Below are 25,549 nucleotides of genomic sequence, written 5' to 3' on the forward strand. Positions count from 1 at the left end.
ACTGAACAGTACTTTGTTCTGCTTTCTTCATGAATGTGGCTGGGTTTTTTGCTTCAGAATCAATCTGTAAATATCTTATTGATGGATGGGCTGAACCTTGGCCCCTATCCATGTGTGTTGGGTAGCTGCAGTCCTCCAGGTAGAATTTCTCTGGCTGTCTTTTGGAAGCTGTTTTGATGGAAAGAAAGTTAAAATGAGTAATCTGTGAAAGCCCTTTTACAGTGGCAAATTACTTCTGCTTGCCAAGGTCACTGTGGTCCTGCTGGTTTTGTCCCATCTGTGTTGTGGGCTCTGCTGTTCCTTGCACCTAGACTGAATATGAGGAGGCTCTGGGGAGTTGTATTTGCACTCATTTTTTGAGCCCACAAGGCTAAATTCCTGTTTAAAAATAATATATGTATTTTATACATGTGGCCCGAGATGCTGTCCTTTTCACTTCTGTAACATTTTTGTGGCAGCTTAATGTTCTGTCTCTCCCTGATGCCTTGCAAAACAGCCATGCAGTCACAGGAGGAACTGGCTTAATAGCAGGATCAGCAGAACAGCCAGGCACAGTCGGCTCTGATGTGTGGACTAAAATAACTGAAGAAATGTTCTTTTTATTCTGTCATTGTTATGATAAATAATCCCTTTTCACTCTAGCCGCTAAAATATTTATGTGCATTTTATTTAAGTCAATGATGCCCTTTCAAGTCAAAGTTGAGAGGTGACGATTTACTGAATATCTGTTGGGGAAAAGCATTGGAAGGGAGTGTTGTGTTTGGTGGTAATAGGTTATACACATTTTGTTCCTCCTCAGCTGATCATAGTGCATATTTTATTTACGCCATTTCATAGCAGCATCATCTTGTGAGAGAGAAAAGCTTCACTTTATTTTTACAGCTAAAGCTTGACATAATTCTGCAAAACATTTTAGAATGAGGGAAGAGACTGTGTGTTGAAATAAATATATATTCCAGAAATTGAATCTATTTTTAGAAATTAAATTTGCCCATCCATAAAAGCATATGAAAGGTCACTGCTGCTGTTGAAGATTGCCTGGCAATTCAGTTGCATCAAATATCAGAAGGAAAATAAGATGTGTGATGCATGGGGTACAGATTGTTTAAACTGCTGCTTTGCCCTGAAAAAAGGACAACACCTGAAAGGATGTGAAGGAAGTGTTTTACAATTTACTTGGGGATTCAGGTGACCTGGCTTCATTGGAACAAGGGCAGAACAGTTTTGAAAGGAAGTTTGAAATCTAAAAAGAGCCAGTGACCCCCTGAAGTGCAGTCTTGTGCACCCCTCTCTTCCTTTTTCTCTGTTGTCTGAGAAGTAGGTTTGCTTCTTCCTTCTCTCACAGGAGCAGGTACATGCTGTGACACTGCTGGAGCAAAGGGAGATGTCCCCAGAGAGGGAGAAGGAATCTGGGTTCTCTGAGCCCTTGATAACCTCCAGTTTTTAAATCCACCATATCTATCCAATGGTAAAATACCAAATGGATAAGATAATTTCTCTCTGCTCAGAGGCTTTTTCTAGTTACTTTAATTTTCAGTTAAATTGAATAAATAGCATGGAATTTTTTATTTCTGCTTTATTCTCCTGTTTTGATCAATAGGTCTGGATGTTCCTAGTTTAAAATGCAGCAAATAAGGCTGTGGGAGAAAGTAATGCTGCTTTTTCTGAAAATAAAGTAGTAGCATTACTGCTGAAAGATCTTCCTATTTATCTTGGTTTCTGTGGCATTTCTCAAAATGCCAGCTATTTCCACAAAACTCAGGCTCTAAATCTGTCCATGTTAATTCTTGTAATTGTCCACAAAACTACAAACCATCCTGTCACTGTAGGGTAACCAAACAACAGCAGCCTCAGACTTCTCTGTCCTACAAAGTCATTTGTCAAAAAGATTGCCTTCCAGCCGTGCTCGGCGGAGGAATTGCAGCAGGGAGTGCTGGGGAAGAGACTGCATCTCCTGCACCCCATCCTAGACTCCTGGGGAGGAGTGGGGGGAGCTCAACACAATTTGGGTGGCAGCCAGAAAGCGCTGGGTTGCTGTCAGTGATGGTGGCAGAGCTCTGGTTTTGGGTGCCCCTGGTGCAGTGCTTGGCCAAAACCCCGTGTTTTCCAACCATGTTCTTCCACAGCCTCCCCAGGGCCACCGAGCCTGCTGGGCACTGCCTGCAGCCTCCTGTCCCTCTGAAGAAATGGCATGTTGTGCAAGGCTGGGTGGTAAGGAGAGGGTGTGCAGAGAGATCAGGGCAAGGCACAGGAGGAGCTTGGATGCTCTGCAAGGAGGAAGAGATGGAAGGTTGGGGTATTGGAAGATGCTGAGAGTAGCTGAGTATGCTGGACTGCAGCAAGGAGGGATTTGCATTTTTGAGTCTCTTTGTGTGTAGTTGCATTGAACCCCTGTTTTTCCCCTTTCCTGAAAATTCACATTACAACACAAACTGCAGATTGGGATGTAGCTATTTGGTAGCTCCTTCTAAAATTGAGGTAGCTGCTTGTTCTCTTTTATGGTAGCTCAGAGTTAGTCAAAGAGGGTCATCTGCTGTGGCTGCTGCTCCCCAAGACCAAGTCTTGGACCAGAAACTTGAAAGATGCCACCAACCTGGAAAGCCTCAACTAAGTTGACTCCTGTTTTGCTCCTTAGGAGCCTCTGTCAGTGTAACCCTTTGGGATTGACAGTGCTTGTTAACAAACCCTCCTCCACTCTTTGTGCATGCAATGATACTGGTGCTCAGAGGACCTTTCAGTGCTGCATTTGAAGGTTCAGCTTTGCTTCTGCTCTTTCAGCAGGCACCAGAGAGTCTCTGCCTCTTAATTTCATGCATCTTCTCTTAATCGGGATTTCTCTTTTTACTGCCTCGGTTTTGCCAGTGAGTCTTTTTCACTCCACAGAGCCAGAGCAATTATTTCTCTTAGCCTTGCTCTTGATACATCCAAGAGTGTTCCTAGGTTATTATCTATGGATGTCTTTCCTGAAATGATGGGATAGACCGTTGTACCTGCAATTATAATTAATCTCTGTAAAATGGCATTGAATCGCTCAACAGTAAAGTGCATTGTCACTCCCCTCCATCCCCCAGCCAAGGGCTTAAAGAGGACAGATCCGTGCAAGCATCAGATGTGAAAGTATTCCAGATCCTGGTCTTCATCGTTGAACCAGAGGGCTTTTGTGTTTGCTTGTTCTGACAAAGCACAGAGCTTTCACAGGAGGGTGTCTCAAATCTGGTTTTGCACAAAATTAGGACACAGTTGAGGGTCTGGAAGTGCCTGTGAGGAAATGTTTCTTTCTGCCATAGCCCATTCACTGGTGCTAAGATGATTTTACTTCTAGTTCTTTGTGTATACTAGTTCTGGATGTGCATTAAACAAGTGAGACTGTGCTTTATTTATGTGTGAGGCTTTTGACCAGCTGTGTTCAAGCCCTTGAGTCCGTACCAGTGGAATAAGGGGCAACAAGTGAGGGTAAGGGTTGTCCCCATTTTAAACTGGACTTAAGGCAGAAAAAGCCAAATGACTCACCCCAAAATTCACACAAGAAATCCTAGATCTTGGGGAGTCACAAAAGGACAAAGGTCACCAAGAAGTCTGGTATTTTTGAATGTTGCACAAACTTTCTGAAACCTGCCCAGGGAGTCACTTAGTGCTGACTGCCCCTTAGCTGCTTGTGGCTGGAGAGGTGTCTCAGGGACTGCAGGTGTCCTGGGTGGGTGACTTGATGGTCCTTAGGTGCCTGTGCTGCACTCTGAATCAAGGCTCCTGCATGGTTTCCCATTCTCCAGGTGAGGAATGGTAGACGCAGAGCAAGACAGGTCTCAGAGTTGGTATCTGCAGAATTAGCTGCTTGGTTGCTGCTCAAATGTGTCCAGGGCAGGGTGACTGTGCTGGCAAGCCATATCATTCCAGGAAAGGATGATGCAGCTCCTCTTCAGAGCCGACCAGAGCTGAATTTTACAAGGAGGCTTCTAGAAATGGACTTGGATCTTTGAGAAGTCCGGGATTAGCACAGGAGTTGAAGGCTCCTCTTACAGGGAGCAGCAGCAAAGTGGTTAAGTGGCAGCGTTCAAATGGCTGCTGTTGCTTGTTCTAGAAGACAAATGGGATGTGTTCATGCCTCTGGCTGCCTTTGCTGTGGGCTCTGGGTTGGGAAGGCCAGGCTGCTTCAATTTATGTTCTGAAGAGTCTCGCGGTTAGTAATTCTTCAAAAAGTTTTCTATATGGGAAAGGTAAGAAATCAATAGGGAAGATAATTACTTGGAGATATTTTCTGTGCACCTGAAGAAAAATGTGCTTTGCCATGAAAGATGTGATATGCTGGACCTTCTAATGCTGCAGTAGTGTTGGGAAACAGTGGTGCAGCCTCTGGAGATAGCTGTTTATTATGAAGAGAAGCCCTTACACCGGCTAATGCTCAATGTCAGATGAGAAATGTCCTATTAAATGTTTTTCATAGTTATTATGTATGTATTTATAGAAACTAACATCTGAGGCCAGCAAGCCATTAAATGAATTGTACAATATTTTATCTTCCTTGCAAATTTGACCGCAGAACTCCTAAATGATCTTATGCAGTGAAATCCAACACCACGGTTCGACCTTCAACCGTTGTACGAGCGGACAAACATTTTAATGCTGAGAAATGCCTGGGTCAAACAGTAGTTTGGTGTTCTCTAGCTCATTATTTGGAATCCTGGCCACCACAAGGAATTCATACTCTTTTCTTTTTCAACGCTCTGTTTCATTACAGGGTGCTAACACTGCCGTGAGCAAAGGAAGGGAAAAAAAATCATTTTTGAGTGTGAATATAAAGAATTAATGCAGCGTCCTCACGCAGCGCTTTGCAGTTTGCAGGGATAAAATGGGAGCTGGTTTTTGCTCCCATTTTAACTCACACAGCATAAGGAGCTTCTGGTGTGATGGAGGGTCAGGGTGGGCGATTTCTTCCTTTGATAGCTCACACATGGGAAGACATCCCGTCCTCAGCACTAACTGAATAATAGCTTGAAAGCAGGATGGCACACTCTAACCGATCGATTTGTCATTGGCTGACCTCAGAGGGAAGATGAAAAAGATTCAAAAGCAGATAAATAATTGACATTACTAGCCTTGAGTCCATTCAGCTCCGCAACCTTTTCTCCTTGATATTAAAGACGGCTGAGTTGCTTTTGGCAGCTTCTTTCTTTGGCTCAGGCTCCCCTGCAGCCTGAATGTTTGATTGCAGGAGGAAATAAAAACTAGACCTGAGCAGCAATAGGTGTTCACATGTGCTGTGAGTGGAGGGTTGGGAGTGTGAGCAGCCTCTCCTTCCTCTGCCTGCCTGCAAGGCCCATGAGAGCAGAGAACCTTCTGTAAGTAGAAATGTATATATATATATAAAATGTCAGGCACTCATTGCTCTGGGAAGTAGTGTTTTTTGCATATCCCAGTACTTTTCATCTTCCCTGTAATGTGGCATTTGGTTAATGAATGTGCCAGAGTGAGAAACCCAAAGGAAACCCCTGGCTGTTTGCCCAGGAACTTTATTCATTTTGCTGTTCTCAGTTTTGAGGAATAGGTAAGATCCCTACCCTCACTCCAGAGAGTCTCTTAAATGTTTTTTAAGCTGTTATTCCTAAAGTAGGTTAAACTGTAGATGCCTGAACTCTTACAGTGCCCTCTCAAGGTGAGGCATTTGCAGGATGGGGAGGGAGAGTCTGTTTCTCCAAATGCCCCAGCACCAAACCAAGCTGTAGGTGACAGCACCATGTGATTATCCCTGGTGTCCCCTAGAGTCTGGATTGAGCCTTGTTACATAAAAGCCAAGTGGTGCCATCCATGTTTGTTCTGGTCCTGGGTCCATTAGAGGGGCATTCAGGGCTAGCAGGGAAGTGTTGGAAATGCTGCACCCCATCAGGAGCTCGTGGGCTGTGGCACAAAATATTTTCTACCCCAATATCCTTCCTTTCAGCACCTAAAGGTTTCTCTGCTCCTCATGTCTGCTTGAGCCTTTCTGCTGGGTGCCTGAGCTTGCCTCCATTGATGCAAATGTTTTATCTAACCTCTATTTTGTATTGCTTTCCCTGAATTTTCCACCTCCTCTCCCCAGCCTTCTCTGTAAATGTTAGATTTAAAAGGTTATGGACAAACATGTAAGTTATAAAGAAATTGCCAAAAACCTTAAAATCTAGAATCTTTAGAGTTTGTCTGCTATTATGCAGAGAAGATTGTGGAAGCAAATATTAGTCATTAACATAATTTTCTCTGTTGAGTCAACATCTATTTTTAGGTGTGGAGCGCATAAAGACAACTCTTTGACACATAAAACACATAGACATCCATTTGACATCATCTGTGTTCAGGCTGAGGCTCGGGAAGAGGGGAAGACAATTGCTGAATGTATTGTATTCGTGATGGGAACCCCCCCACTTCCTTCCTAGACACATTTTAAGACATAATGCAGGAGAGTACTGATGTGTTTATATTGAAATAAATCAAAATGAAGTGCAGAATATTCAGCTTGGGTTTCAATGCTTTTTCAGATGTGCTGCAAAGTAATTCATGATCTGTGCTGAATATTTGCCATTAGGCTTTATCCAGGAAGTGTTTTTATTATGTTAAATGTGTTTATTCTAAATGTATATATTATTTTAAAAGTGCAGAAGGCTTTTTATGCACCTATTATAATTATAAATGTGATTCATAGGTAGAAGAGCAGTTAAGAGGCTTGAATTAGTAATTTTCCTACAGCACACATGCAGTGCCACAGCTAGATTTTCTTGTTTGCTTGGTCATAATATTTTATGGTCTGGTTCTGGGCTTTATAATGCAAGGGAACTTCTCGTGATAAATTGCAGATCCGACAATGAGTGTCAGTCTACAGCTCCCTGAGCAGATGTTCATTTAGTCTAATTTCACCAGTACTTTACTGTTCATCCAGAACAGATCTTGCCAGCTCAGGATGCAAACACAAAGAGAGAGAGCACAAAAGATCACTCCGCAAATAACCTGATCTGTTTCAGACACTTGGAGGGATAAAAGAAAAACATGCGGGAACTTGAGCGTGCGGGGCTGGCTACGGCAAATCATCCACACACCCACAGCCGTGGGGGCAAACTTACAGAGCCGTGCGTGGGAAGGTGCACATTAATCCACCTCTGAACAATGGGGATTTTATCACTGCACTTCAGAACCCTTGTGTCTGTTTTAAGGTCTCTGCAGCTCTTCCTTTGTTCCTCCAGCCTTTCCTGGCTCTGCTGGTTTCACAGAACAGGTCCTGTCTGAACTGCAGGGTTAGGTCTTGTAAAAGAACAGAACGTTATTTGTCCAAAATGCCAAGGGTGGCTGTAGCTCACTAACACTCCTCTCCTTTTCTCTCCGTAGGTGTCGTATGCCCGTCCAAGTTCAGCCTCCATCCGGGATGCGAACTTGTATGTCAGCGGCCTTCCCAAAACCATGACCCAGAAAGAATTAGAGCAGTTATTCTCACAATATGGGCGCATCATCACCTCACGGATTCTGGTTGATCAAGTCACAGGTTAAAAGAAAACTTTTCTTGATAAGTGCATGGGTTTTTTTGGAAGTGACAAAATTGTATATGTTTGCAGCTGGTTTTTTTTGACTTCCAGTGTAAATTGCAGTGCCTTGTTTCCTTATAAATGTAACTGGAGGTGTAACTGCTGCCTCTTTAATGAGGGACTGTCAAAATACAGAATATTGTTTACTTAAAATCATTGGGATTAGGAAGAGAATTTTTCTTTACAGGACTGTCCTTAATTTGCAAACCACCTATTGTGTGAAGTCGAACCCAACGTTCGGTTTGTTCGTTGCATAAATGAGGCTGTTCCTACAAATATTCATCTCTTCACATGTTTTTACTTCCCAGGGGTTTCTCGAGGTGTGGGATTTATCCGTTTTGATAAGAGAATAGAGGCAGAAGAAGCCATAAAGGGACTAAATGGCCAGAAGCCTAGTGGTGCTACAGAACCAATTACTGTGAAGTTTGCCAATAACCCCAGCCAGAAAACAAGCCAGGCACTCCTTTCACAGCTGTATCAGTCTCCCAACAGACGCTACCCTGGACCACTTCACCACCAGGCTCAGAGATTCAGGTAATTACCTGGAAAAGAACTGAGGTTCCACCAGCAACAACAATGTGGGGCAGGTGCTGTGCAGGAAAATATGCTTTAGTTGCGTAGGCTGACCTGATTTTGTTTGTAAAATTAAATATTCTTTCCTGGAGAATGAGGAGGAAAATCTGCTGACAGCAGTAGTCATGTTGTATTTACTAAAACAGCTGAAGTACTGTACAATCAGATCTCATGAAGGCTCATAGAAAAAGGGAGGACAGAATAGAGTTACTCTGGTAATCAAATGAGCAGTGACTGTCCTGTTCTTTCTCTCTTTTTGGGTAATGCTTTTATTTTCTGCTATATTACTACAGTTTTGATGCAGCTTAGACTTTGATGTTAATGACAGTGGATTGGTAGCAGGAAAAAAGCTGAGTCTGTCCCAGTCAGCAGGAGTATCATTAAATTTATTAGCCTGAGATATCTGCTCTTAGTATAAAGAGCCCTTGTATTAGTCTTTGGTGTGAGTCTTCAGATGCTTTTGGGGATGTTTTATGCTTTGCATTCTGAATATACTTTTTCCATCTGATGCATAAGGCAGAGTTAGCAATATGTGATGTTCCTATTACTTTCATACTTAATAGTTCTCAGGCAACCCAGCTTTCAAATAAAAAAGTCTGCCTTCAAGAAAGAAAACTTGGACATATTTGCATAACTGAGTTGCACACTGGCTTTAGAGAATTATTCAGAAGTAATTTTAGTTTGTCAGTGATGAAAAGTGCTAATGAATTAAAGATCATAAAAAGTCAGTCATTGGATACTTTAAATTTACACTTGTTTTTGTGTCTTTGGCATGCAGCTGTGTCCATTGAGGTTATCACTGAATCATTCCATGGACAGAAGGACTTTATTGTGCTGCCATGGAAAGCAGATTATATTCTGCAAAATTTGGTGGTCAATTTAGATTGACATGTCATGAAGGGTTAATGCTAAACATAGATAATAAAATGGGGGAAATGTATTATACTGAAGCAGATTATCAAGAAATTTTCCAGTTCCAGCAGTTTTGGACTTAGTATTTTAAGTTAACTGTAAATATAAGGCAACCAGTTGAATTACCAAAAAAAGAAGTTGAATTATTAAAAAAAGACAAATCCTAAGTGCATTTTTTAAAACCAAGCTCTGGAGGCTAAGCTTTTCTCTAGACTGTAGACAAGTTTAAAAAAGGCTTTTAAATGCTCTGGTGGAAATTTAAGCACAACCTCAGACTTAACAAAGCAGGCCGGGAGTTGTTAGGCTCCTTAGATGTGTGGGAAACTTGTTGAACGTTTCTTCTTTGAAAATGGAACACTATTAATAATAGTTCCATTGAGCGATCTTGCCATCTGTGAGACATTAACCCAAAGACCCTCCTTCTCTTTTCAGGCTGGACAATTTGCTTAATATGGCCTATGGCGTAAAGAGGTAATTAGAATTCCACAGATTGCCAGATGTCCGTGTTGGCACAGATTGGTGCTACAATTTATTTTTTTTTAATTCACTAACTTTATTTTTTTTATCCCTTCTTTTCTTCCACCAGCATGTCAAATTCTTTTTAAGTTTGGACTTCAGTTGGTTTTGTTACTTTAAAGGCCTCACGCACAAGTTCTGTGGGGTTTTTCAACCTTTTTTTTATTTACAGGTGGGCTTCTCAAATGGTTTAGGTGCCACAGCTACAAGCATTGAAATTGCATTTTCTCTGCTAAGTGGTGCTTTTTCCAGAATCAAAACTATTAATTTGATTTTTTTTAATCTCTGATCTGATAATGGAAAATTTAACTTAAAAATCAGAATTAGGCTGCTGTTATCTCTCATAGTTAAGACCATCTTTCTCCCACATCTGACATCATAAGTTTGACTTAAAAATACAGCTGTGTGCACCTCAACCAGCCCAAAGCTTCTTTTGTTACAGGTTTAATACTTTGAATTTTTTTTTCAGTCCTTGAAATTTATTTTTTTGTTTGTTTAAAATAGCTGTGTGTTTGTATGTGCACGCATGTGTGAAAGCTCAGCTGATCTGTCAACATTTCTGCTGTTCCATGAGTATGTTTGGTAGCTAAAATGAGTTCTTAGTCTTTCTTTTAATGGCAACATCAGCATAAGTGATCCTTGCAGCAAAACAAAGGTGTAGTCTTATTCCTGGTGTTACCCTAAGATGTCCAGATTAAGATGAGAAAGTACTACTAAATCTTCTGAAATGGTCTGTTCACCACACTTGAAAATTACTTGAGCTTTTGTTTGAAGCTCATCCTCTAAAAAGGTATGGTAAGTATATCTTTACAGTACTAGTAGCAGACAGGAAGGTGGGGTTTAACCCCTCAGTAACTCAGTACAGATCTGAACTCTTGAGTGCTCACAAAAGGAAAGTGAAACCAAAGCTTTTCCCCAGCAGCAGCAGTGCTGATGTTTATGGGCACGTTGGTTGTGTCGGGATGTCCTTAGTGGTGATGGGGATACAGTGAGTCAGAACCCCCTGATTTTATCAAAAACCCTTCTCCTCTGTTCTCCCACTTTATTTCTTCCTTGATATCTTGCCAGACACATGGAAACACTCCCAGTTGAGTGTCTGTCCAGGTCACTGTCAGAAGGAATGGGTTTGTTCAGGGAGGCTTCCCTGGGTCTTCTGCTGCTGCTGCTCCTTTTCTGGAATTTAGCTGGCATGTGGTGCAGGATAGGCTTAGCCTGAACAGAGGAAAAGAGCAATTACCTGCCTTTATGGGTTATACATCTGCTTTCTCAACATTGTCTGCAGTGTTACTCTAAAAACACAGCAGTGTTCAAAGTCATTTTGCAGCCATCTTAAATTAGTTCTTATCTCCTCTCAGCAAACCTTGGCAATTGTACCTGCACTAGCAAAACCTAAATTTATAGGTGCAGGGTCACAAAAAATACCACACTGATAATTTCTGAAGCTGCTTCAGAAACAGAAGATTGGCTCTCCCTGTGCTAACTGTGTGGTACTGATGGAAAATGAGACATGCTGATGTGGAAAAAAAGGTTTTATTGAGGCTAATTTCAGATCACTTGCTAGAAGTAAAGCTCCTTATGCGATAGGTGATCTTGTATTTGTGTCAATACACTTGCACCAGTTTTGTGCATGTTTTGTTGGATTTACAGCAGCTGCTGTGCTCATGGCACATAAATAGTTGAAAGCTGCATAGCTCCCAAAGGTTTCCAGGGAAAAGCTGCTCTCCAGTGAACTGTAGGAAACTTTAACCCTTTGCATCAGTGCAGCATTTCATTAAAATGCAAAGCCTTATAGTGCATGATGACATGCACGGCTTTGCATTGTATGGGTTTTATTTCATCGTTACTCAGAGCATGGTGTGTCCCTCAGTGTTGTATTTCACATTCAGTTTAAATATTGCAGAAAAGCAGTGTTTGCTGGCTTATGTATGTTACTTGCACAGTCAGCACTGGCCAGCAATGGGCTTGAAGTCCCATCTTCTAGATTTCAAAATGAGCTGAAGCTGTTGGCTTGTACAAGCCCTGGCTGTGCCTTATTTCCAGTCCTTAATTCCTCCTGCAGTGGAAGGAACAGTAGAAATTGGCCTTGTCCAGCCTTTCTGTGCTGAACTGTTGTGATAATGTCACTGGTTTCACTGTGCTGCAGAGAAGCTAAAATGTGTCGAGATAAGGATTTGCAAAAGTGAAGTTGAGTTGGAAAATTGCCATGGATTTTTAATAAACTGTCTGCAAACCTTCCTGAGGATCTGATGCTGTGAGCATTTGTGAACTGCTCATTTACAGCACAGCTACACCCCAGTGATGATTCTCAGCTTAAGACGTATATTCCAAGTGTCTTCTTTTTCCCTGAATATACATAAAAAGTGCCGTCAGGCGTCAACAGAACAGTGAGCAACCATCAAGTGTGTAGTTTGCTTTATGGTTATTTAATATACACTGCATAATATTGTGCAGATTGCGAAATGTGGAAATTATTACAAGTGTAAAAAGTTTTGGAGAGCACAAGAACTCGCTCAGCAACAGAGTCTCTCCCTCTGCTCCCTCAATCATCGCTCAGAAAATCCTGAGGAATTATTATTCCATTCTGGTATTGAAACTCATCATATTGAAGGTACACGTGAAACTGGATTTTTAAGACGTTTCCTCTGTGCAGTTGTTATTTTAAAACATATCCCAAAGTGTAGCTTCAGAAAGCATGTCAATTTTTTTTTCCACACTGATGAAAGGAAAATTATGTTGATCCTGAGGGCTGATACTGCTTAACATCTTCATTAATAACCTGAGTCATGGGCTGCTCTGCGCCCTCCTCGCATTAGCGGGTGACACTAAATTGGTGAGGAGCAGGGGCTGTCACTGCTGCTGGCCATGGCTGCCACTGGGGAGACATTGGAAAGCTGCAGGAACATGCTGAAATTCGGGAAAGGCAAATGTAGAGTTTAGCCCCTGACTGCTGCCTACAAGGGGCTTTAGAAAGAAGGGTAAAGCCAAGTTTTTCGCAGAGGTCAGACACAGGAGGGCGAGAATCAGCAGTGACAGGCTGCAGCAGGGGAAATTCCACTTGAGGATAAGGGAAACTCATTTGCAGTGAGAATGGAGCTCTGCAGCAGGGGCTGCAGGAGCGGTGCTCCTGTCCTTGGAGATTTCCCAAGCTTCTCTCTGCAGGACCATGAGTAGCAGGTCTCATTTGGGAGGTTTGTCTTGCTTGGAGCAGGAGGCTGATCAGATGATCTCCATAGCTCCTGCCCAGCCTTTGTTATCCCGTAATGGATCTGTGTTCATAAACACCTGGCTTTATCTGCTCTCTTGGGATATTCAAGGTAAAGTCCCAAAGGACAGCAAGGGAGAAAACAGTAGGGTGCTCTGTTGAATTCTGGGAGTCAGTCCCTGCATTGACTTTTTGAAGGACCTAAAGCCTGTCATGGAAATGAAGCCTCATGGTATGAAGGTATCAGTTGATGTGCTCATTAATTTTATTTATGTTCTACTTATTTTACAATTGCTGCATAAACCTTCTTTCATATGTGGCTGGCTTTAGGACTCTTTATTACCTGGATTTTTTTTTCCCCAGTGTATGTCAATTAAGGACCATGTTAGGTGGAGAAAGAAAATCTACCACTTAAGGACATCTCTCTAACAGTATTTTTAGCTGAAGAAGTTACCGTTACAGCTGAATCCTGACAAAGGCATTTCTTATTAATCTTTAAAGTAGGTCTTGAAGTTTGCTTGGGTTTTTTCACTGCAGACTAGTAGGAGATGAAGCATTAGATCTCTGTTGTCCTGAAACTTATATCAGTGCTGGAAATAAGTGGCAAATTTCTACAGGCCCTTTTTACACGAGCTGTTGTTTATCACAGTGCACAGTGTGTGCAGGCCCTCTCTGACTCAGATTGTCCTCAAGCATTTCTTTTCTGAGGTCTTTGTACACATCTAAGCCGGGCTTATCCTCGGAGGGAGATGCATTTTTATGCCCAGATTTGGCGATTCTGTTTAGCACAGCTCCCCTCTGCTTCAGCATGAGTTAGAGAGAAAGGGTGGCTCTGTGGTCATCTTCCAGGGACAGGATCCAGAACCTTCAGTACCATTGGCTTATTTACTTTAAAGTCTTGGACCCCTATAGCTCGTGCCAAGAGATATATTTAGAATAGACCCCTCTTTTTGCTCGGTAGGTTTTCTCCGATCACAATTGATGGTATGACGAGCCTTGTGGGAATGAATATCCCTGGTCACACCGGGACTGGATGGTGCATCTTCGTCTACAACTTGTCTCCCGACTCGGATGAGAGCGTGCTGTGGCAGTTGTTTGGTCCCTTTGGAGCGGTCAATAATGTCAAGGTGATCCGTGATTTCAACACCAACAAGTGCAAGGGATTTGGCTTTGTCACCATGACCAACTACGACGAAGCTGCCATGGCAATTGCCAGCCTTAATGGATACCGTTTAGGAGACAGAGTATTGCAAGTTTCCTTTAAAACCAATAAAACCCACAAATCCTGAATTTCATATCCTTACTTACTAAAATATATATATATAAATATATATACGAACAAAACAAAACAAAAAAAAAACTCTTCAAGGCTTATATTCAACCATGGACTTTATAAGCCAGTGTTGCCTAAGTATTAAAACATTGGATATCCTGTGAGGAACAGGAAAGGATTTTATAATGCTTAGAAAAAAAAAACCTTTGATGCATTGAATGTTCTTTCATAGCTGTCGTTGTTGAATATAATATACATAGATAACAATGTGCAGGGATTTTTACCCGGCCAGCTAGTTTTACTACCTTCCTTGAAGGTGGGTCTTTTTAAGATGACCATTCACTCATTTGAAAAAATAATAAAACAAAAAACAATTTTTACGAACTAATGGGATTAAAAGCGAGAAAAAAAAGATTTTTGTTTTCTTTTCTGTTTTTTCAAAACATTGATTGAATCAGATTGGTAAACCCCCCACACAAATTAAAGAGGAACAATAAAAATTGCAAAAAGAAGAACATAATTTTGCAACTTTTTTTATTTTTCCTTTTTTCTTTTGTATCATGTGAACTAAACAGTCTTCTGTTAGGGAATGGGGTAACGGGGGATACCTGATGACATAACAATTTAAATAACATTAACAATGTTGCCAAAGAGGTGGTCTCTTTGCTGAAAATGGGTTTCAAGAAAAATCTATTTTTATAAAATATAAAGAATTTTTACAAGAGAATCTGGATTTGAGAAAAAATATTTTGACTGGCTAATTTAGGGGAAATTGACAACTTTGTCATGTTCATACTGCACTGGTAACTTTTTAGAGATCAAGATGTGTGTTTTAAACTGGATTAGTAGATTGTTTTTTGAAGGATGGGCTACAAACAGATGATCTTCGTATCTTTTCATAGCATGTAATAAAAATATTAAATACAGTACGGGAGAGTGTTCTTCCCAGGCACGCAGTTACCCACAGTCAAAACCCAAAAGCAAGGAGATGAGTTGCAAGACGGTTTTTCTTTAAGTCATCAGTATGGGATATCAGCAGAACAAAAGTTAAAAAAATTAATTTTTTGATCAAAAACTTCCTTGGTTTGAGCAGTAGGTGCTACAAAATTATTTACATATCTTAGTATCATAGTTAAATGTAATGTGTTTAGAAAAAAATACATTTGCTTTAAATTTGTTAAGAATTTTCAAATTCACTTTATAGCCCAAGCTAATATAATTGGGCTGTGTTGGCACATTTGGAACACTGTTTATGTTGCTTGAAACACTTATTTATTTAATTGCCGATGTGATGCATATGGCCAAAATCAAATATAGCTAGTTTGGCTAGTCTACTTATTTGTTTACTTAAACTATGGGAAGAAGCATATTATTGTGTCATTTTGTTGTGTGTGTATGTGTATATATAATATAAATATATATATATATAAAGTTATTTTTTCTTTTGGTTAATTTATTATAAGTTGTAACACTTTGCTAGTTTTGTTTGTATATGTCTTAAAATGTTTTCTTATGATACTTAAGTGACAGAGGTATCAAGGTAACTTGTGTAGAAATATTGTTTGATATATTGTCATGTTTGTTGTGAATATTTTTTCTTACTGCACAGTAGAAAAGAAAACAACTGGGTCTTTATTTTAATGTAATTCAGATTGGGGAAAACAGAGCTAAGGGAACAAAATGACTGAGGGGGTGCTCTCCCATGTCCAGTGCACTGATCATTTTAGTATGTTTGTGCTTTGTACGGTTATATATTTAAAACAAAAAAGGGTCATGCTCTTCCCTGAGTACTAGAAACAGTTACTCGCTATGCATAATCTAGTTGATAGTTAAATTTGCTATTGCTTTTCTTGTCTTGTTATATAAAATCTTTTCAATACAAGTTTAGTCTTAATGGTAATAAAACGTTATGGTTATTTATAACTTGTGCTTATTTTGTGCATTTTTTCCATGCTATACCCACTAACTGCATGTAGACTAAGTATTGTTTTTTCACACTGAAGAGGCAAACTTTTGTAGTAGACAAATAACTAAAAGCAAAGGCTGCATCATAATTTTATCAGTTTTTTACTTTAACAATGTTAGATTTTAGTTTAAAGGAACACTCATTCAATGTTCAGGGAAACCTTTATACATCATCTGCTATGAATGAGCGCAGTTTGCTGGGAAAGTTTTGATGCATTTGCTAAGCATTAGTGGGGAAGGCATGTCAGAATCTTTTCTCTACGATGTGTTTTACTATCTGAATAATAATAATAATTTAAAAAATCTTTCTTAGGACCAGGCAGTTGTATACTTTAGTTATAATGAATGACTTCATGTTAACCTTGCTAGTTTAGATCATTTCTGAGGGAAAGTATTGTAAATGTTTTTTTCATAACCTTGTTGTGTTTGAATTATTTGTACTTTAATTGTCCAGACAATAAATGAAAGTGTGTAGAATGGCTATGGACTTTCCACCTTTTTAAGTGTGTTCAGATGTTTTAGTGTTCCCAGCCGCACCTCAGCCGAGGTAGAGGTTTAGTCTCTGATTCCAGAAGCAAGGTCTTCAAGAGAGAAACGTTCTAGTCAAACCAGATTGAGCATATTCATTATTTGTTTTTCCTTCCGAAGGCCAGAAAGAATCGGCCGTTTAATTTAAGATGTTGAACACCAAATACCAAACTGTAACTTTCATTTATTTGAATGTGGAAGATGCTGAAGGGTTTCTACTATATACAGTATTTTTACACAATAAAATATTAACTCAGTCAATATCAACACTTTAAATCATAGTGAGCAAATTTCAGTGATAACAGTTTTTAAGCCATCATTTAGTTTGACTTTTCTATGAATATGCTATGAATGTCATGCAATATGAAACAGTGTACATATTGTCTGATGTACAACAGTATATATGATCACATTCCAAATTTGATTCTTTTCACCATGTGTTATAACTAGAGTTGATACTTTCAGTTGACTTGTTTGAATCTCATTAATACAAATATTCACTTCATGTTTATGTTCTGTAACATTCACTAATTGAGAATATGTACCTTGTAAAACTGCAGCATTGAATTTCGTAACTGAGATTAGGAAACTCTATCAGAGGGCTGGATGGACTGTGTGGTTCTTCAGCTCCTTCACCTATTAATAAACTCGTGTTTTTGTGAGATTAAGTTACCATGTTGGTTATAATAATTAATTTCAAGCCACAGAATGAGTTTGTTCTTAAATTTACAGCTTCCTTAATTCATCCTTAAATCCTCACCATGCCATAGTAAAAAGCAGAAGTGGTTAATTTGGTCTGTTTTAAGACTTGGCTCTTAAAAACATCATCCTTCCATCTACCTATACATGTATATACACATATTTTGATCATATACATATATATACTTTACAACATGCATCAGCCTGTTTTTAAAAAAAAACCTGCACTTTCCATTTAAGAAAGAATAATAGTAAATAGTGCTGGTTATAAAATATCACTATCTGCTTTATAGCATTTTTTAGGGTTGTCACCTAATTTTTTTGCAGTCCTTTCTTTAGAAAGTAGTGAGACCAAAACCACTGTATGGCCTGGATGTTCTTAAGACAGAACATAACTGGCACTGGGGCAAGTTTTGGTTATGTCCACACTTTCACTTAAGGGTTGGCTCCTTGTCTTTACACCTCACACAGAACCTGTTCTCCATTCAGCAGCTTGGTGAGCTCCTGTGAGCTGAAGCACACCAGCAACGTGTGAGAGAAAGGACTCTGCTAGATGTAGGGATCTGGGATGCAAAGTTCAGTCCCCCTTTTGAGGGTATCACAAATGGGAGCAGGATAAAAACAATCTCAGACAGGTTTCCCATGCTGCTCCTATGGGAGCATGTTCTGAAAGTTTTACTGAAACACAGTTTCTGCCCAGCTGGGATCAGCACCACATTTCACTAACACACATTCAAAGTAATCAAGGTTTATATTTCCTTCTTGAAAGGGTAATCACTCTTTCTGCAATTAGTGAGCCTGCTGCATAAATGGAAAACCACCTGGGGGAGGGTGTTTCAAGTGTATTCACTTTGTGTTCCATTTCAGCTTACCTTAGACACGGAGCTGGGCTTGGAATGCACTGAGAGGGGGAGCGTGAGTTGGGAAATAACATCTGACAGCTCCAAGGGAGCAGTGTGCTACCCTTAAATTCATGCCGAGGCCATTCAACTTTCCTGGTGCTCAGGTGCCCCTGAGCTTGTGGCAGCCAAACACAAAAGTGCTCTGCTGCTACTCCTTTCCGGTGGGAAGGGTGGGTAGGGGGGTCTGGATGCACTGCATCAGGCAGAGGCGGCTGCCTGCGTGCTTGGATCAGCCTCAGGATCACTGAGGGGAGAGGCACACCCAGGGCTGTTCCAGGGAAGCCTTTCTCCATCACCAGAAGCCAGGCAAGGCTGTTACCTTGCACATCTCACTCACATGGCTACAGAGAGATGAGGTCAGAGTGTGGTGACAGTAAAGATTTGCTCCCTGCCCTGGAGATCTTGCAGACAGCTCCCTGCACAGAAGTAATTCTTTGTGCATACGGAGCAAAACGAAAGATCAAATCCAGCATAACTTCACGAAAGCTCTGACAACTCAGACTAATGCCCTATCTCTCTTCTAAAAATACCTGACTTCCTAAACCCAGGGGATGGGATGGAGCCACTCCAGCTGAGCCTCAGTAGCTCACAAGGGACACATCAGCTGGGCACAAACAGGGACTGCTGCAGGAGGGAAACAAGGCACCAGCCACACACAGACACAAATCCTGTGGGATGCTGCACCAGGGCATTGCTGCAGTGCAGCCCCGTGCTCAGCACAGTGCCTCATCCCAGGTGCTTTGGGGGTACCTTCAGCACCCAGGGGAGTGGTGGTGCTGGTGCAAGAGACACTTCTGAGGCCTCTCCAAGAAACACTGTGTGCCACTGGTGTGCTCAAGAAATTCCAGTGGGATCATGTGCAGTACGGCACCAGGGTGATCAGGAGAACAGAAACTCTGAAGTCACCAAGCTTGAATTATTTCTGCCTCCCATAAACACAAAACCTGTGTTTTAAAAAGCCTGGTCCTGTAAATCTTCCAGAGCTGAGCATTCAAAAGAGCTGTAAGAAGGAAAGTACCCAAAAGGAGGGTTCATACAAAGGCACCCTGATTTAACTCACCCACAGTTAAAGACAAGAAATCAGACTGGTTCTTCCAGATTAGCAGTTTTCTGAAATACTCTTTCTGCTCGCAGTAGAAATAACTGGGAAGATGGGTACACACACACACGCAACAGCTGCTTTTCAGACACAGTTGGAAGTTTTGCTTGCCACACTCCTAAGGCATCACTGATATTTTTAAATGCCATTCCAGCATATAAATATTTTAAATATTTCATCTAAAATTTCACTGAGATTTTAAATATTACAGAGCTGCAAGTTTTTTCTTGTGCAGTAGCAAAAAATAAAATCCTAAAACCTCTATTCTATTCATTCCACAATAGAATGAATTCTCCTGTCTCACATCACTCGGGTTTGGAGCTGCCAGCAAGCAAGACCCAGCTATTGCTGCTTACAGGCAAACACAATCTGAAGCAGGTTCATATTCCCTGTCCCAGAGAGCAAACAAAACCCATGTGCTAAGTGGAGCACTGCTCTGCCAAGAAGTCTAGAAGCTTCTTTTCATCACCAGAACCATGTGTCTTGTCCCCAAGCCCTCCAGCCAAGGCACCAGCCAGCCTCATGCTGCTGAGGCCCCTGGGCCCTTGTCAGGTGTGACATCCTCATCCTGCCACTGGGGCATGCTTGGGGTGAGCCCAGCCTTGCTCTGGAGTCTGAAGGACAGAGGGGACAGGATTTACTTCTCTGTCAATCCACCCCATGGCACAGTGTCCCCCACAGTGGGGACTCTCCCTGCAGGCCATTCTCCTTCCTGGCCCACAGCACCCACTGCATCACTGAAAATAACCAAATTCCCTCAACTCCATTTCTGATAAGCCAGCCACAGTGGCCCAGTAGCCATCACTCAGGAGGAGGAGCAGGTGAACTACCGCCTCTGGCCTTATTTTGTCCATCCTGAACCTCTGCTTAACACCACAACCATTCAGGCCCTGGCTTCCCCCCTTTCCAAGGCCACCAGTGTGACCCTGTCCTAGACAAAGCCACATTTTTTGTGCCACCCAAGGTTGCCCGAGCACGCGGTGCCATGGGGCTGGTGAGTGCCTGACCTCCACTGAAATGCTCCCAAGTTCTCTCTTCTTCATCCCAGGCAGGAGCCTGAGATGCTGCATGGCCAGAGCACAGGTGTTTCATAATGACACAAGAGTTTATCAAATTAGAGGAAACAAAAATCCCCTAAACTCTGAAAATTAACATAAGCAATGTTAATTACAAAGAGCAGTTATTTACAAATAAATCCCTGCCAAGGAAAAAACCCCTGCCAAAGGAAAAGGGTTTCAGTTTGGAGCCTTGGCTGTGCTGGGGTATCACTTTGTGTGTCACTGCATGTGGCTGAACTGCCCCAGAAACCTTCCCAAGCAACATCGAGGCAACCTGGCAGTCCCAAAATGCTAAATTTTATTTAGTGACTTTTAAACACACACAGTCATTACCTCCTCAGTCTGAACATCAGGACTGACAAGAGTTGCCACAATCCATTTGTTTTAAAGCAGCACTTAGACTTTTCTTCCTTGCATTTTGTTGGAATTGCACAGGTCCCAACAAAATGATATGCAAGAATTAGCTTTTTATGAACAATACAATTCTGATTTTAAATCAGCACATGAGACAATTAATTTTGTAAGATAAGGAATCTGTTGCAAATATACAGCAGTACACCCACACATCACCATCTGCTGTGGAGAATTAAATGTACAACTCACAAATTAAATTCTGCAAAGTTGGTGCAAAAAGGTCCTTGCCTTGAATTTAAACAAGGCTGTGGAAACCTGCAAACACATTGCAAAAGATCATGAAAACAATAACAAATTTGTCCATCTGTGAGTCAGTTCTAGCAGGGTTGGGGTTTTGTTTTGTTTTTTTATATTGGTGCATTTGCAATAAATGTTGCAGCTCACAATGCAAGTTCTGTAAACTATATTTGAGCGTTCCTGGCCAAGAAAAGTCACTCTTGGAGATGCTCCTTACAGGTCCCATAACTTTTCCCCAGGTCTTCTATTCTTACGGGGAGGAAAAACGAAACAAAACAGAAGACAAAAATCCTTTTTGTTTTCATAGTCAGTTTATTGAAGAAAAAAAAAATTGGCAAATCTAGCAATTGTTGTGGATGTTTTATTATTAGATTTATTAACAAACACTGTTCCACTGAAGTGAGGAAAAATAAATATCAACAATTACTGCTGCCATGAAAAAATTCTGACAAGCACAAATATCTACATCACTTTGACTCCCCTGGAGCCAAGTCTTCATTCTCCGATTTTGCCTCCCATATTCTTCTAACACACTGCTCTTAATTTTTTTTACACGTGGCAGAACCACCTGAGACCAAGTCACGTTCCCTGATCTCCTGCACTGAGGAAGTGGCTATGAAACCTTGCTGGCCAAGAAAGGCAGTGAAGCCTCTGGACCTAGACACACCAGTAAAACACAGGGGTGGGTGTAAGGAGGAGGCTGGAGCAGCCTGGAAGCCAAACTCTTTGCACATCTGCCTTTTTTTGTGTTTGGCTTTGACCCCCGGGTCTGCTGGGCACTCACTGGCAGCCGTGGGCTGTAAATGAGCCTGGGACCTGCTCCTCACACTCTCACCAGCTGTGCACCTCAAAAAAGCTGTCTTTTCCATCATTAGGATGACCAAAGCTGTGGCAGTGATCTCTGAAAAGCAGGTGCCCTTCTCTTTCCATTTTTAATGGGATGTTGGGAAAACACGCTGGCATTTTCCCTGGTTACTCCTTGATTGTATCAATAAAAGAGCTATAAACTCTGTCTCAAAGCACACACTTAATGCCACCCAGCCCATCAGCATCTGGAGTTCTACCTGCACATCCCCAAACCATGGGGTAGGAAATACACAAGATACAGCATTCCTCTGCCACAAACAAAAATTGCTCTGGGTTGGTGTTCTCAGGGATTTTAGCAGGGTGGGTTTTTTTGAAAATGAAAAGATTTCCTAAACCTTTTCTGAGATGCATGTGCTGCTTTAACACACACTTATCCTCTCACACACCTGGGAAGTGCTCTCAGTACACACACCCCGAGTATAATTTATGCTGAGGGGCCTGCTACATGTTTAACTCAGATAAAGTGTATCCGTAATTAAGAACTGCAGCATCCGAGGTACAACGTGCGGGGAAATTCGCGGAAAGGATTCTATCAACGGAACGAATGCTGCCGAGGACTATTTAAAACCACAACCTAATCAGAATACTACGCCTCTCTATATATTTATATCAATATCACCAACCCTTTGACATCCCCAGCACTGCTAACACTCTGCCTGGAAGCCGACTTATCGCAGCTGCCTTGGGCACACTCGCATGCATAAAAAATCAAGTGACTTGATTAATCAGTGGAAGTTGCTGAATCATGGGCTTGCAGCCGTGCCTGCCTAGCCCTGGCTATCGATGGGGAACTGGCAGCCTGGGACTGGGATTAATCCCTATCAGCTGGTCCACAGACCTGTGTGGCCCTTTGCCAACATTTTTATGAGAAATAGAATCTTAAACATTTCAGGCCTGAAAAATAGCCGTGTCAAAGGGGTGGGAGTGCGTGTATGAGAAGAGACTCCAACTGCAAGTGGCAAAAGGGAAGTGGAGCTCAGGAGAAGAGAGAGGAAAGCTGTGAGCAAGAAAATCCTGAGTCCACCTGGAAGCACAGCCAGAGGCAGCAGCTGCAGGTGTGTCCCAGCTCAAGCAAACCCTCTCTGAAATTCAGCAGCCCCACCAAGGGAAGAGCAGGAAGAAGTGAGGGATGTGTGATATGGGTGGGGATGGAAAGCAAAGGCAGCCAGGCTGTAGCAGCAGTGCAACCATACCAGGAAAATAGGAGCATTTCTGGGTCTCCTGGGCATGAGCTGCCTTGCCTTGGGCTTTCAGAAGTCAGAGAGGCTGGGGGAAAAAAACCCAAACATTTCCTTAACACATAAAGAGCAATTTGTCCAGAAGTGAAAAAGGTAAATGTCTAGGGGATATGTTTTATTTGACACTCCTTGTGGAGGCTCCTTGCAAGGCTTACCCTGCCCAGTGTCTAGCAAGCTTCACCTGCTCTCAGAACGGCTGGAGGCTTTGGGAGAAGGAGCTTCCTTTCTGTGCCAGCCTGTGTCTGGAAAAAAAAAAAAAAAAAAGAAAGAAAAAAAAAAGCAGCTTGGAAACAATTCACTGAGCCCTACAGGGACCATGTGCAGCAGCCCTGCTGTCTGGCCATGTGCCTCAGATGGGAATGGTGCTTTTTGTCTTGGAGTTCAAACCCTCCCATCCAAAGACATTATCCTTTGATTGGGTCTTCAGGTGAGACAAACAGCCACTGCTCCTCTGAAGGACCCTGCCCCAGCTGCTTTCTGCTAGGAAATCAAGAAACTTTTTGTTTAAAGAAACACATTTGCCAAATCTTTACTGCCAGGCAGCTGGTCGAGGCTTTTGCTTTGCTTTTTCAGAGGGTAAGTTAAGTGTCCTTGAATGAGTGTCTGGAATAAAAGGAAAAGGGGGGCAAGCACCCTTTGTGCCAAACCTCTTATGCTTCCTCCAGTGTGACTCTGCTGCACTTGTGAATAATCATATTAACATATATTAGAGGCGTTGTGTGCCAGTAATGGAAGAGATTGTGAAACCACAGTACCTTATCTATTAAAATAGCCAGAGCAATAATATCATGTCAGCTAAATTAAAAAGCAGAGAAGACACCATTCAGGTTGATCACGGCCTAAACCCAGTGTATCTTTGGCTACACACATATATATTTCAATATGAACTGACTCTGTGGGTATTTTCAATATTAAGAGATAAAATACTGCTCTTTGCCATGTTATAAACCAAGTTTGTGCAATGGAACAGATTTTTAAAGCTAAGTTAAAACCTCTTGAGACTAAGGGGTTTATAATGGAAATACTGACAGACTCTTAACTGGAGCACTGGGATCTCTCTTGCTATTATGACCAGATAAACCAACAAGGTAATTCAATGTAGTGTTCCAGCTCCAAGACACTAACACACTCCTTCTGGTCCCAGGTGCTGAGGGGAAGTTAAATATAAAACTTAATGAAACTGCTGTGACTGACTACAGGGCTGGCTGTTTGCCCCTGCACCAGGGAAAGGTGAATTTCCCTCCTGGGAAGGTGTCTGAGAGGCAGGCAGCGACCGGCTGGTTCAAGTGCCAGCTCTGGCTGGAGCCTTCTAAACTTCACAGAAGTCAAATGGCTTTCTAAAGCCTAATGGGTGGCTAAAGTTGGAAAGCTGTGAGAATCAAACACAGTCTCTGCACACACACCAGACCAAGAACTGACTGGAAACACAGAGCAGGTCCAACACTCCCACACACACCACACAAGGGTGCTGGGGGCAGAATCTCTGCTCATTTCTGGGGGACACAGACCTGCCCTTCCTCCCTGCAAAATTGCCCCAGAAGCCTTCAGTTTAGCAACTCAAATTCCAAGGAATCCAGCTCTGCTCTCAAAGCAACAGCTGTAGGGAAGCTGGGCTGTGCATGGGTGCCACCCCTGGCCCCAGAGGCAGGAGACAGCAGTGGGGTTGTGCTAAGCTGGCACAGCAGTCCTCCAGCTTCTGTCCAAATAGACAGCAAAGCTGCCAGCATCCAGAATGCCATTCATGCCATGCTTTGACACCCAGAAAACTTTTCTACTCCTTTTTGTGACACTTATAATATTACCAAGACTACTGGGAGGTGCACACGCTGCCTCTACCTACACATGAAATCCTGAGCAAAGGTCCCGAGGTTGGAGGGCTGGTAGCACTGCCTACTGTCAAGACCGTCTGACATTTCCAATTACAAGATTCTATTTTCAGCTGCTTATAACTGTCATATTTTGACCAGTAACTTGTCATTTTTCCATCCTGGGCATCTGCCGCAGGCTGAATTTTTTTTGGAAGGCTTCAGCCAAAACAATATAGCTATTCCCAAGGGCAAGGCCAGGGAACAATGCACTGTTTTGTAATGGTAAAAGAGAAAAAGAACTGACATCCTTTTCTTTAAGATGCACCACGAGGCCTCACAGTTTGGATAGGGGAGTAGAAATTTAGTCGATCTGTGACCTTTGTATTAAGGATGTGCCTTTTTGTTACTGCCATGAAAATCTATGCAAGTGTGGCCAAGTGAAAGCGTTTGGAAAAATTCCAACCTGACTTCTTCAGCAAACATTTTTCTTTCATTGAGAGTCCTAAAAGCTCTGAGGATCCTATTCTGCTGGACTCATCTTGCCCTCCAGCTTGTGCAGAAGGGAGTAAACTCATCTCAGAAGCAAAGAGATGGGGAGAGAAAAGACAGAACTGGAACAAGGAGGAGATGGAGGGGAGCAGGCAGAGTGATTTGCACCCACCAGAGTTGCTGGCTTTCCAGGGCTGGGAATGGGATCCAGGATCCTGAGTCTCACCA

General features: G+C 42.0%; 1 protein-coding gene across 8 annotated transcripts in view; it reads left to right on the top strand.

Moving 5' to 3' along the window:
- ELAVL4 (ELAV like RNA binding protein 4) overlaps window positions 1–17,185 on the top strand; it is an 81,056-nt gene extending 63,871 nt beyond the window's left edge. For all 8 annotated transcript variants that reach the window (XM_064428815.1, XM_064428816.1, XM_064428814.1 and 5 more), the window contains exons 4-7: window positions 7,348–7,501; window positions 7,850–8,075; window positions 9,459–9,497; window positions 13,706–17,185. In XM_064428815.1, the coding sequence (XP_064284885.1) occupies window positions 7,348–7,501; window positions 7,850–8,075; window positions 9,459–9,497; window positions 13,706–14,033 (747 nt within the window). In that variant the 3' untranslated portion in view covers window positions 14,034–17,185. The remainder of the gene's footprint in view (window positions 1–7,347; window positions 7,502–7,849; window positions 8,076–9,458; window positions 9,498–13,705) is intronic.
- Window positions 17,186–25,549: the final 8,364 nt, after the last annotated feature.

Source organism: Passer domesticus, chromosome 7 (assembly GCF_036417665.1).
Source record: "Passer domesticus isolate bPasDom1 chromosome 7, bPasDom1.hap1, whole genome shotgun sequence".
Classification (NCBI taxonomy): Eukaryota; Metazoa; Chordata; class Aves; order Passeriformes; family Passeridae; genus Passer; species Passer domesticus.